This window comes from Hippoglossus hippoglossus, chromosome 8 (assembly GCF_009819705.1).
Source record: "Hippoglossus hippoglossus isolate fHipHip1 chromosome 8, fHipHip1.pri, whole genome shotgun sequence".
Classification (NCBI taxonomy): Eukaryota; Metazoa; Chordata; class Actinopteri; order Pleuronectiformes; family Pleuronectidae; genus Hippoglossus; species Hippoglossus hippoglossus.
In genome coordinates, this window is record NC_047158.1 from 9,504,242 (window position 1) to 9,518,618 (window position 14,377).

The 14,377-nt window shown below is 43.2% G+C and overlaps 1 protein-coding gene across 2 annotated transcripts in view; it reads left to right on the forward strand.

Moving 5' to 3' along the window:
• The first annotated feature begins 370 nt into the window (after positions 1-370).
• lasp1 (LIM and SH3 protein 1) overlaps positions 371-14,377 on the forward strand; it is a 30,338-nt gene continuing 16,331 nt past the window's right edge. The window contains exons 1-2 of one of the 2 annotated variants that reach the window (XM_034594596.1): positions 371-882; positions 10,409-10,503. In XM_034594596.1, coding sequence (XP_034450487.1) covers positions 814-882; positions 10,409-10,503 — 164 coding nt within the window. In that variant the 5' untranslated portion in view covers positions 371-813. The remainder of the gene's footprint in view (positions 883-10,408; positions 10,504-14,377) is intronic. The other variant, XM_034594597.1, reaches the window with a different exon arrangement.

Consider the following 14,377-nt stretch of genomic DNA (forward strand, 5'->3'; position numbering starts at 1 on the left):
CCATTTCATTCCAGTGTCTGTTGAATTTGGAATTTGGGAGAAATGTTCACAGCAGTTTAAAGGATTGTAGAGAAAAAAATGAACTTGCAATCTTTCCAGAGGTATATAGGAGGGATTCAGTACAGCCCTTTGGCCAGCAGGTGTCACCCTATCCAAACGCAAGAACACGGACGTCCAGTGGGACGTGCAGTGAACGTGGCAGATGTGTAAAAATGTGATTTGAGATCACTGCATTGGTAAAGTCCCCCCCCCCTCAAAAAGAAAAACCCTTGCAACACAAACAAATGAGTGCATGAGTTTTCTATGTGGGCGCAGATGGGGCGAGGACGCACACCGTGCACGAATGAGGCCTGACCTGGATTTTCATAACCCAGAGTGTGCGGGCTTCGTTTTCCTGCGAACGCGCGCATCACGCGGAGGTTTCCACAGTATCACGTCAAACGACGATTTCCCGACATGTTGCTCTCGTGTGTGAAAACATTTGAAAACCTCCCTCACTGGTTCGTCCCTTTCTGCTCGGACACGCGCATGGGGAAGAGCGAGGCAGCAGAAGAAGGAGGAGGAGGGGGGAGGTGTCGGGAGCGCGCTTTCCGTGTCTGGTTAGTGGACTGACAGCCAGCTGTGCGGCTACAACGACAACAACAGCCTCCTGGATTTGATTCGTACGAACCCCCCCGGTCCCGCCGCCCGTCACAACCGAGAACACCGCGGCCAGCTCGCATCCCTGGACTTGAATACCCGACGGCAGACAGCCACCACCCGGCATCCTCGGCGGTTTCCGTGCTAACTCGCTGCGAAGAGCATTCCTCCAACATGAATCCGCTGTGTGGCAGATGTAACCGAGTCGTTTACCCCACGGAAAAAGTGAACTGTCTGGACAAGGTACGAGCACGTTCATTACTTTCGATTCTTCTTCTTTTAAAAACGAACACAGAGTGTGACCCCCCCCTCCTCACGGAGCCCCGACTGAGCTTATCCCTGCTCGCATTTAATGGCACGTATTTTTTTGTGAATGAATTGAACACCCCCCACCAGAGGACAGGTATGTCGCTAGCCAAACCAGCTAACGGCTAGCTAACGTCTGGGAGGCGGTGGGGAAACAACGTGGAGCCGAATCGAACACGCACCCTTTACTGTGGTTATACTACTATAAACACTCTTTATTTGACATATATCCTTTTATCTTATCAAGACGGGGGCTAAAGGCAGTTTTCGTCCAAACTAGCGCCTCTCGGGGCTTCCAGACAGCCGGGGCAGGTCTGGGCCTGGCTGGCACCGCTGCCTTCAAGAAAACGGACAGAGAGCGTCTCACACCTTCCGCATAAAGAAATACGCAATGAAATGATTGACCCCACAAATAGTGTACGAAACCAAGCCCTTTGAGGAAACGCCACAGTCCCAGAACAAAGCTCTTCCTGTCCACCGCTGTTAAAAGCAGCGTGGACTGATGTCTGTGTCCAATTCGCTGGCTAATCCATGTCAGGGATGATCAGTTTGCCAGTCAAACGTGGTGGACTAATCTCAGCCGAGGTGCTAATCTCATCAGTTTTACCCACAGTCCCACCATCGTTCATGGGAACGTCAGTTTGAGCTCAGATTGCAGTTCCTGTGACACCTTCAGCTTTGAGGGAGTGGAAGGTGACCATATTGCATTGATTTCATGCTGCTGCAATTTGATTGCATTTTATTTTTGCAACAAGATAAAGAAGCAAAATGCAACATGGTTAATTTACGAGGTGGGTGGAGGCTTCTCTGCCAGGTTATGAACAGGCATGTTTACACAGTTTTACTAAAGTGTGGCTTGGGGCAAGTAGATAATTTGTCTAATGGACGTCTGAATGGCTGTAGAAAATCAATCCCTGTTGAGACGTACTTATCTGCTTGGGTTGACAGACAGGAGAAGGTGGAGAAAGAGCGCACAAAGCACATTATCTAAAGTAACATCAGCTCTTGATTGGATGCATTACTGGTCCTCTGCAGTGATGTGTTCTTGAATGCACCATGACTAATGTTTTCCCCAAACTGCTCCAGGCTGGAATTGATTTATCTCCGAGACCCTCCTTTCGTGCACAAGCATTCCACTAACGTTACACGTCATGTTAGCCCGTTCGAAAGGCTGGTATCGATGATGAGAACCAAATTGCCACAAGTACACCCTGAATGTGCTGGGGGAATGTGGCCTGTGGCAGAGTGCATTCCAGCAGACAGACACTCCCATAAAACGTGCTCTGTCAGAGGCCCACTGTGCTGTCTCCCTACTCTGAACCACGCTCAGGAGAGTAGCCTGGTGTCTGTCTTTGCTGTCTTTCCGCATCAGCGCTCACCCCTTCAGACACGCCAAAACAACCTCCCCTTTTCCTTCTCCGAAGCACACTCGCACTGCCATTCTCATTTGTTCAACGCAGACGAGGCCACATTTGCCGGGGATTTTCCCATGTGCTAGGCTAGCTCAGGTGAAGGCAGGAGACTTGAGGGTTGTGCGTAGCTTCTGAATTGGTATTCTCAGCCTCACATGAACAGCTTTTACCTGACAGTCCTCTTCTATAATATACCTCTGTGGCGAGGCTGAGCCACAGAGGCTTGTTGGTCTGTCAGCTTCATTCTTTAATAGCAGGGCTGGGCCCAGAGCGAGCAGCCGAGCACATGCAAAGACAGGAAGTGAATTCAGGTTGAGGCTGTTGTCGATGAAGGTTTTGCCTTGTTATTTGGCTTCCCCCTCAATACATAAATGCTTGTTGATGGTAAGGAGTTAGATGCTGCATATTTGCCTCTAGTAAAAGGCTCGTATATGTCACAGTAGCTTTTTGTGACTTGAGTTGAGCACTACTGTTGAACTGCAGCCAATAAACCTTGTAACAAGGAAGTAGGAACAAAGCCTACACCATTTTAATTCTCCAGTGCCTAAATTTCAAACTTTACCAGCAAAAGCTGTCACATTTGGGTTAATGCGTCATGTCTGGAGGAGTGAAAGGATTTGTATGTGTGTCACTTTAAGATTAATAACCTTTTTTTGCACTCAGGAAGTGTGTATTTCCGAGATAAATTGAGAGATTGTGTAAAGTGGTTAGGCGTAAAACTCATCTCTCACTCAAACACTTGTGTCTGCTGGAGAGTCTCTCTACTTACTATAACTATGGGCTGTCTGCACGTAACATGTCTGCATTACAGGGCTGGTTTCTTTCTGCAGGTAAAGAGATGCAGTCCTCCTACATCACGGCATATGATTAATTATAATTTTATTGTGAAATATGTACCATTATGTCATAGATTACAAAGTGGTTCCTGGGTTGTAAATCAGTGACTGTATCAGTGAATGTAGTTCATGAAAGGTCTATAAATAATGTGAGAAACTGACATGTTAGGACAGCTTATCCATTTAATAAGTATGTGAAGTACTAATATTGCCGCTGGCTCTTGAAGATGTCTTTTGGCTCTTGAATTTGTTAGCAACGTCTAAATATTTTGAATTTTTTTACCAACAGTATTGGATTTATTTCTCTTTCTCTCTCTGAGGCAAGACCTAATTTTGCTTGTTTCAGATCATAGCTTTTATGAAACAGTCTCCCACTTGGCACCCGGTCTCATAAGCTGCTGCTTTCAGACATGCACTAAAGTCTGGACATTTTCCTAAAATCTTTCCAGAGGTATATGAGAATGCAAATGCCATTCAGTTGCTCCGGACATCTTCTGGGTCTTTCTCTGCTAGTTCCCTAGTAAAATGTCCAGGAAATGGGAAAATCTCATTGAGCGAGTGGGTGTGTTGATGACGAACGCAGAACCGGAAAAAGAAAACAATACAAATATGTCAGGATGAAAAAGAGGTGCACTATACACACAGACGGCACTTGAAAAGACTACAAGAGTCTACGCAGGCGCCACCTCTCATCTGAATGTTCCGGACATTTTTTCTATTGGTGGACCTGGACAATCTGCTGCTGCGTTCTTCACATGTGAAAGGCACACTCCAGACTAAATTTTTTCGGAAATCTTCCAGTGTTCATGTCTGAAAACGGGGATAGATAAGTCCTGGCCTTCATTCTAAACTAAACAGCCTATTGGTAGTGTGGAAAGTCAAAAAATTATGGGTAGAAAAAAATCGAAGCTTTTACATTGCTAACAGACAAGAAACAAACCCATGTTTCAGTTATTCTGCTGCTTTGCTTTTGTTCCGTGATGTTATACTATAAGAATGATCCACTACAGGAGGGAGTTTGACTATATGATTAACAGATTCCTTCTTTACTTTGAAAGATGTGTTGTAGAGATGTAGTTGGGTTGGTAGCAGTGGAAGCACATCTTGGTTTACATGACCCCAAATGTTCTGACACAGTTGCCATTAACACAAGTGAGTGTAGCAATCAGATTTCATACACCATTTGCCTCACACTGAGTTATATGATACATACTGCGTGTGTGTACTTTTCCGCCCATACATTTTTATTACTCAGCTAGCAGACTTTGTCGATGTATTATTTGGTTTCAATGTGGGATTTCTGGTTAAGATGTGAGCCCCGATTGTGCTGCTGCTTTTCAATCCCAGGAAATTGCTGGAAAAGGGGGTTAAAGGTCAGACCTTTAAAGTGGTGCCGCTCTGTACAATCTCAACTGTATGAAGGAGCTTAAAACATGCAGCCCCATGTTATAAGTATACAGTTGTGAAATTAAGTTAAAAATGGTCTTATTTTAAATCACCAAAGCTTTTGGCTTCATGCATTTGTTGTAATTATTTAAGCACTAAACAGTTTTGTGCAGGCATTCTTATTTAAATGGGGAACATTTGCCTGCAAACACTTTATCACTAACCCCAGTTTTAGAGGAATTTGTCTACCAGCGTCTCTATATTTAGCCAGATTATTCTGGGTGCTGATTCATGTTGTCCAAATGCCACAAGAGGTGAGGAATCTGTCCAGCCACCACCTTGCTTTGATGACTCACAGTCACAAACGCACAATTACCATCAAAATCAGCACAGTGTGCAGCCAGGTACTTCTCCTTTGTTCATGTTTTAATCAGAAAAAGGAACTAGAGCACATCTTCTGTTTTTTCCCCCAATATATTAGTACATTTACCCCCCCAAACAAAAAATCTGGACTCTTTGTGTCACTGCCTTAAATAGAGTTATAGAAAGGATGTCGGAGAGATTGTCTTAGTCCCTATAATTGTAAAATGATTGGATGTTTTGTAAAGTCTATTTATATGTTGACTTATGAAAATGCAGAAGGGTTTTGACATTTCACCTGTACTTATGCGTGTGTGTGTGTGTGTATGCGTGCTACAAAGTGCACATCACAGGCTGGAGTGGTTCAGAAAGTGTGTTGAGTGCATACTCTACTTAGGCATAGTATGTCTTCCTGCCCCTGGCTTTGGTAGAAATGAATGGCAACAGGTAGGCTTATAATTAACCAACATGCTTTGATGGCTGAAGAGTTTCCTCTATTAGCACTAGCCAGATGTTGTGCTTTGTCTTTAGGCATTTTATCTTACTCAAGAATAGTCTTTCAAACATGCACAGACCACGTGGCTGTAATGGCCCACTCTGTGTGCGTGAGTCTCTAGTGGTGTTTTTGTTTTATTTAACCACTATTGGTTTCAATTAATATCTCAATCAAAGAGCCATCACTGCATATTTCAAACTGTGGCCCTAATCAGCCTCTAACGTAGAAAACAAAGTGGTTTAGACTGAAGTTAATTGCTACCGATTTGACCGAGAGATATCAGACATTTCAACAGGGACCCAAGGGATGTCCTTCAGTGCTATAAGGCACTAAATTCCTCTGTGGCTTAATGTGGTGATCACCAGAGGACTGGAGCATTCAAATCCATTCAACGCGGGTTATTGATTGTGTAGATACCCTTTTTTTTAAATCTATAAATGGCATGATTTAGTCAGAAATTCTCAATTAACTGGTCAAGAAAATAACACCAGCCAAGATTTTGAAAATCTGTCTGTTCTATAAGCTACTTAAAATGCTTTTAGACATGCACTTAACTCCACAGTTCCTCAGTATTTTCTTTGGAGGAGATGCATGTGTGAACGCAAATGTCTGAGTGAGACGCTCCGCAGTTCCAGCAGATTTTATCCTCCTGGCCTCGTAGTATAATGTCCGTAGAAATCCAGGAGAAGTTGATTTGTGAACACAGCAGGGGAGCCCCGCTAGATTCACCGCGAGCAAGTGGGGGGTTGATGACGCTTCTAACACGACACAGGTGCAAAAATTAAAAAAACGGCAAATGTGTCAAGAGAGTTTGTGGTGATAAAAGCAAACACCGTTGTCTGTGTGTTGTCAAGAAAATCACGTGATATATGCAACGGAGTTAACACATCACTTCCTGTCTCTGTCTGCTGCACCTGACTGCTCCCCCGCTTGCCTGAATAATGCGGAGGATTTGTTGCTGTTTTGAACTTGTCTGGGCAGAGAACCTCCCACTGCGTTGGGAACGTAGGGAAGGCAAACTGCGGGCAAACTCCGTAGCCAATTCTCTGGATTTTACCCGCAGGTCATGTCTGAAAACCAAAGTATCCAACTACCACTGCAACTATTAGTCGAATAGTGGATGGTAGCTATTATGAAAATCGATTTATCTTTGAAAGTACTTTCTTTTAATTAAAAGCAGGAAACACAAAAAAAAAACAAGCGACTAATCAATTAATTGAAATTGGAAATATCTTTTTTTTCTATCAGTAAAAGTCAAATGGCAGCTGTCATTTTGTAAATGTTTTGCTTTTGTTGTTTGACCACAACAAGGGAGTGAGTAATGTGCCCTGTTTATATCACAAACTAATGCTGACTTAAGAAGTTGTTGACACAAAAGGCCTGGAGCTTTTAAAGATTTAAGTTGGACACTTTATTGATTCCTATCAGTCTGTAGTAAGTGAGAGCACAGTCTTGGTCAGACTATCACCAAACATCCCTCTGTTTGTGCAAACATGTTGTCTGAAATTGTGGCTTTCCTATAGCTGCAGGGTTTTTGTCCAGGCCAACTTGTATCTGGTTCTCACCGAGAGGGAGCAGTGAGGCTGACTGAGCATTTTTGCTCTTGATTGGCTCCTTGGATTGCATCTGAAATGCATGCATAACACACACAGACATATAACCTACATACAGTAATACACACATGTATACACGCGTACACATGTGCCTTTGAGCTGCGCTGATGCAGGGAGACAGTGCCGGGTTTTTTTTCACGAGTGTTTTATTTCTAGGGCTCTGTCTCTGCAGTGTCCTCATTTTCCAGCCGACTGCCAGATCCCGCCTCGGTACCCAAGGGCCAGGTTTTCCTAGAGCAGGACTAGGTTAAGTGCTGGATAGCCTCTCTAACGCACATTTGGGCTCTTTCTCACACCCACATCTTTGTTTGTCCCTTCCATTTGACATCTTATCCTAGACCTCATACCAGACCCAGACTAAATCTATTCCTACCTGATAACGTTCATTCAGATTGTGTATAGGTTTAACTGAAATGGGTGGTGATTCATACCAGACACTAGAATATGTGTCTCGAGTGACCACTTGTGATTATATTTCACCTCCATGTGCACGTTTTTGATTTTATCTGAGGGAAACTGCAACCACTGATGAGCTTAATAAAAAGCCAGTCAGCCAGATAATCTGCCTGCAGTGCCTAAAATAACATTGAATCATCTTTATCAGGTGTTCCCTTTTATAGGTGTGAGGGATGTATTCAACTTTTGATATTCAGGGTATGGTGCAAATGTGGACAAATGCAGCCCTGCCTACCTCCAATTGAGGCCTGAGCAATCATTTCCCAGTGTGTCCTTAGAGCTGTCTGCTGGGTATTTGTTAATCTAAGGGTTTGAGCAAGATCACCTGAGAGAGTTGTGCTATCCACAAGGAGGTGGAAGGATGGCAAGGGCTGTCCTGATGGAATGTGGGTTAGCGGGTTGGTCGAGGCTTCGGAACAGTTTGCTAAACAGTGGAGTTCAGCTGGCACTTGGTCTCTGGAACAAATCACAGGTCAATATTTATTCTGGGAAACAACGGTAGTATCAAAGTCCATACTCGGCTGATGTCTCATCTTTCTGCACAAAGTTTTTCCATTTACTTCTCTGTATAAGCGTTACACCTAGACTGTATATAAAGAGAAAGCTAAAAGTGAAGCCAAATCTTCTTGATTGCCCCCTGTTGGCTGCCTGCAGTATAGGCCGTAAACACCTGCATCCTTCATGTTAGCAGATAGAACATGGACAAAACATTAAATTATTTTTCTCAAAGATGGTTTCTGTCAGTTTGGGTAGTTCTTGTCACACTGATGTATGTTCCAGTGTCAGTTTTTCCGATGTTTAGTTCTGATTAGGTATTTGATACATAAACAAGGTAGAATGTCATTGGTCGAGAATGTATGTATTTGTGATACAGGACCTCGTTATCTCGACTCCACACCTTGATAACTACTGCGTAGACTTTGACTCCAATTGACATCAAAACTGCAAGATGTCAGCACCCAATTTGTTTTAGCTACATTAGCTTTGTTAGCTTCAGCAATTGTAGACACATAATCTGTCTTTATATACAGACTATGGTATTACACAGTTTTGCCATCATTACAGATCTGGACAAACTGGGGAGAGAGTGTAACGGACAGACAGTATGCCTGAAAAGATGTCAGCCACCACAGCTGCAAGTCAGCTGAAGCTACAGGAAATGGAATCTGCCTGCTGTATGCTGTTGTTTGTAGAGGGATTTGCTATTGCAGTGCAAGCCAGAACAATGGAGAGGGAGAGCAATGGAAAGAGTAACACAAAGTGTCCATCTGCAACTCCCTCCGGCCTCGATTGGGCTGTAGTGGGATAAGGAGTTTGCATTCGAAGGCTTGGCCCAGTGTGTTTGGCTCCGGATCACAGTTCAGAGCTTGGCCTCGGTTTTCAATGTGAGCCTGCTCTTTTTTCTTCTTTTTTGTATACCTTAGTACAATATTGTTGGCCGACAGCTACAATCACCCATGACACACACACACACACACACACACACACACACACACACACACACACACACACTCGTCTGTTTTCAGAGCATACCACTCTGTGTGGTCCATTACATCCAGACAGAGCAGACAAAACTGTTCTTAAGACCAGCCTGAAGCCACATTTCTGGCCATTCAGTAATGGAATCTGCGAAGTCTGACGTGAAATGCTCATTGTGCTGTGTGTTTAGTCATGTTTCCAAACACAGCACTGCCATGATGGCATCTTCTATCGATCTGTAGCTTCCACAAACCTCAGTGTTATATAGCCAGCTGTGAATCAGTGCTGGCCTGTACACATAAGAAAATTATAGATTATTTATTATAGATTTGTTATGATTACAGGCTTCTTATCCTGAGAAGCCTGTGTGAAATCAAACTTGCATCCTGCACGTTTTTATTGCTAAAGTGATGTTATACTTTAATGTTTTATCCTCTGTTTTGAATCATCTGTTCCGTGTCGTTTGTTTAGAAGATTAGTGTTTTGTGTGTGGGCAATTGGTATAGAAAGTGATAAAGAGTGGGTGAAAGAATGAGGGATGTCAGAGCACCCTGAGGCCATGTTAACAAGGACTCCCTCTTTCTTTCCCTCCTATTTTTTTCTCTCCCTCTCCATGTCTTTGCACTCCTCCCTCCCTTCCCTTGATGATGGCAGGAGCAGCCAGATCATTGCTTCACATTCTGGTGTTTTCTCTCTCTTGCCCACCCCTCCCCTGCCTGCATTGCCTCCCTTCCTCTTGCTCTCTAGCTCCTTCCTTTCATGTCTCCTCCCTCCCTCCTTCCAGTTTTTCACCAATCCTCCCTCCCTCAATCCGTCTTTGAACCCTCAGGCCGCAGATCAGCCGAGTGCCAGGAGAGAAAAGGAAAAGAGGCAAGAGGGTGGGTAGGAGGAAGGGTTGTGAGAAAGATAGAGGCACAGCCTCTTAGAAGATGGATAGACGAGGTAGAGAACATGAAGGCCTGCAGAGATGACAGAAGGGGTATCAAGAGGTGGATTTGCTAGCGGTCAAATAACGAGGGTGTAAAAATTGACACAAACCCGATTACACTGCAAAATGCAGATACATGCTCATCAATCACAAATTTAACAGTTCGACCATAACGTTCACACCATCCACTTGTAAAAACAAAACTTTGAGTAAAAGGGGAAGTTGGTTTGTGTAACTGTCTAATGCAAACATACACAAACTTCTGTGTTTCCACATTGCTTCATGTTTTTCACACACTCTTTTTAACGGTCACTATTCTTTCTGTCTGCAGCTTCTGTCCCTGTGAAACCCAGAGGGATTAGAAATGAGTCCTGGCCTCACTTTTTCACAATTAGCTTTCCTGTGTTTGTGTTTGTAAGGTTTTGTGGAGATAAGGTGAAACAAATGTCTCCTGATCTCACCACTCATTGTGCTTTCTGTCTTTGTGTTTTCAACAGTACTGGCATAAAGGATGCTTCAGCTGCGAGACCTGCAAAATGACTCTAAACATGAAGAATTACAAAGGCTTCGATAAGAAGCCATACTGCAATGCGTAAGTTGTTTCATAACTCATCATTTAATGTTTCATACTGGTTCAGCCATCATCTCAAAGACACTGAGTGCAGTGTTTAATCTGTCAACAAACTGAAATTGGACTCTCTAAATGTGTGTGTATGTGCATGTTGCAACCCAACTACGGCCCCTCTCTCCCTCCTCTGCTGTTTATCTGTGACTATTCCAGCTCCCCCCTCAGAGAAAAGGCCCATATATGTGGTGTGGGAAAGTGCCTCTATGCCTCCTCCTCGGGAGGGAAAGGGGGGGTATCAACAAAGGAAATTCCTAAAGTTCCTCTACAGTGACACAGGCGGACACTCTGAAAACTAGCATGTCCACTCTCGCTCCAGCACATTCTCACACACTAAAGGCTCATCAGGAGTCCATGGAATCCTCCTCTCCCATTACTTATAATGATTTTCTTCTCTCTCTCTCTCTCTCTCTGTGTGTGTGTGTGTGTGTGTGTGTGTGTGTGTGTGTGTGTGTGTGTGTGTGTGTGTGTGTGTGTGTGTGTGTGTGTGTGTGTGTGTGTGTGTGTGTGTGTGTGTGTGTGTGTGTGTGTGTGTGTGTGTGTGTGTGTGTGTGTGTGTGAAGAGAGAGAAGAGAGAAGGCGTTGCTTCATGTTCTGACAAGCTCTTTTGCATTTTTTCTGCCTCTGAAATGGCATTTTACTGCCAGAGAAATAAATCAAGCCACGTCATGCTTAGCATTGTCGTTTTCTACCCTAGTGGAAACTCTGTGGTTGTAGGCTAGCTTGTGGTCAGCTGTTTTGCATTTGGCATTTTTATGATAAAGAGAAATTTGTTTCGAAATTGGAGTAAATAACATGACTAAGGAAAAAAAACTGACAAACAAACTCTTTTAAAAGGAAAAGGGGAAACAAATTATGTCTATGAAAGGCTCATATCGGTCATTTTTTGTCGACCAAACAATAAATTGGCTGGGCTGTATTCTTGCCCGATATGTGCATCCAAATTACATTTTTGCCTGGCTGCTGTCTGGTGTAAAGATACAATTGGTTGTGGTGTTTCCCCAGACAGAAGATGGGTGACACTGCTCTGAGTCGATATCGACTGCTTGTGCAAGTGAATAACATTAATGTTAATTCTTTAACTCTGATGTTGAATGTTTGCTGCCTCAATCCACATGAATATTGAATGATATTTTTAGTCTCAAAGACAGTCTAGAGGAGAAGTATTAAAAGAGAAAACCTAGAGTCTTAAGAAAACACACATTGGAAAGCTATTTTGAATATTTCCAGACTTAAACCAGTGCTGCTGTGGCAGCTGGAGCAGCAAGAGAGGGTCAGGAAAAGATAGCTGTAGCTAATGAAGAGAGAGATACAGGAGAAGAGGAGGAAGACAACAGCCAACATGCTGCTGTGGTAGAGTCAGTTAGGGTAGAAGCAGCAGGAAAGAGTGGCAACAAACACAGAGAGAGCTGTATGCATTGTTCAGCTATTTATGTAATAATATTGTTGTCCCATCTGATAACATGTAGTCGGCAGGTTTATCTTTACATACAGTCCATAACCTAAACCAAAGATAATGTTATGCATTACTTACAACCTTTGCTTTTCCTACCTGCTTTTCCTTTCTGGTTTAACGTCTCATTGTGACCTTGTCCCTACTTGCTATCTTTCATGTCTGCATCAAAGCATTAACCGTCTACAGCGTCATCCTACTATCACATTTATTTCCACAGACTAAAGCAGCTTCTTCTTTTCCTGTCCCTGCTTCAGATGTTCCCTCCGCTCGGTGCGCCGAACAGGAGCAAGGCCCTTCAGAGCCTGTTTATTATGCCTCTTTCCGTTTGTTTAAAACAAGCCATGCTCAAGTAAACAATAACAGGGGAAGAGCCTCCCACTTTAGGAAAGGAATGCTATGAAGATGGCTACGTTCTCTGTTGTTATTCTGTGGGATAACTACTTTATCATTACTCCTCTATATTTGGCCTTCTAAATTGATATAGGTCTTGTTTGTTTTCACTGTATTCCCACCCACCTCCTCCTAGAGAATCCTGTCCCTGATTAGATACTAGAGTCACAGAACGGGATTGTGGGAGATTTAGGAGGGCAGATAGGTAGACGGTAAAATTCTTCATTTCCCCTTGGAGACAATGGTGGGACACTGCCTTAATGACTGATATTAATCTGGACATCAATGTGGTGTTATTAAAACTTGTCACAAATGTCTTGATTTAGTTTTATCGTTTATTTTAATGGCTGACCGTTTCCTGCAGTGTAAGACCAGCTTTAATCACGGACGACGTAATTTGTTAACAAGTTGTTAATCATAAACCAATCAAGCGGCGTGACAATGCTTGTTGTACTTTTATTTTGTTTTAATCGGGGAAGGGCTCTTTCTCTTTGGAAGGTGACCAGCAGAGACGCCTAGTCAGGAAAATATCAGATGAATTCTGATACATGAGATTTACTGTATTGTAGATTTCTTCCTGCCATGTAAAGCAGGGATCTCTGCTTTTGGTTTCACTATGTGTCTTTCTTTAATCCTTCCTCCATGTGTGTGTCTCTGTTCAGATTTTCTTTTGTCAGTCATTTACCTTGCTGAGTTGATTGATATGTATATGTTTAATCTGAATGATGCATTACAACCTTTCCAGGTCTTACAGGGTCAAGCCGGCCACAACATCTCCTGATCCCACAAAGCAAACAGGCCTCTCCTCATGCACAGTAGGCGGGTTTTGTGTGCGTGTGTTTTGAATTTGATTACACATGCGTGGCCCCCCTCACCCCTACACCCCAGCTGCGCCTCCCCTCCATTTTGATCACACCCTTTTTTTTGCGTTCACAGGGCTAACTGAGTTTGTGCATGTGTCACCCACTCTTGTCTGCGACTCATTACCTTGTTATACAACCTGACAGATAGTTGAGCCTTCTTGTGACTCATCCATAGTCTCAGAGACGCATTAAAACACAAGCATGGTTACACACACATAACAAGACCTCACTGAGTCACAAAGCTCATCTACAACACTGTTGTATGTTTGTTTAGCAATCCTTAAGTGCGAGGGCAGTTTCTAAAGCCACATTGACGATGACAGCGCGCGTGTGCGTGTGCGTGCGTGCGCGCGCGTGTGTGTGTGTGTGTGTGTGTCACACACACATCCTCTGCTTCAGACAAGCAGGAGCACAGTGTTGCTCAGTGACAGGAAGTGTGTTTCACCACAGAGCAGACACACCCAACTCCAGAGAAAAATGAACACATATTACTAGTGTCCGTCTCTGGATCAGGATAAATTTGTCAAGAAATAGGAGATACGGTGCCAGTGAATATGAGTGCTCAAAAAGTACAACACATATGGCAAGTAGAAATTGATTTTATTCTTTATGTTGAGATCATCTTGATACAGATATTCAGGACATCAGATGCAACTAAATGATATATAAAAAAATAAACCATATCATACGTATGCATACTTGTCCAGTAAATCAGCAATTAACGTTAATACTATAAAGGATGGATCCTCAATATTTCCGTTAAGCTGAGACTGGGTTGACATCATTGATCAATGGAGATAGATAACTTGAGATTGCCCTGCACAGAATTAGAAAAATAAAGATTGTGTCTTTTAATGTATTTATAATCTCTGAGCCCGGTAGCTATCAGCTGATGACAAATTAGCCTCTGAGGGCAACAGCCAATATTTTGAGTCTTCTGGTGTAGACAGCTGATATCTGGGCAAAGATGCCGTCTTCTGTTCACCATACACTGTTTACAGTCGGTAAAGTTCACCCAAGTCAAACATTTTTCCACGCACAACACAAAAATTTGTACTTTTTGTAGGGTTTTTAGGTCCAGATGACATTTTGGCAAATCTCAATTAACAGCTATCTCTACATGAATGCAGAT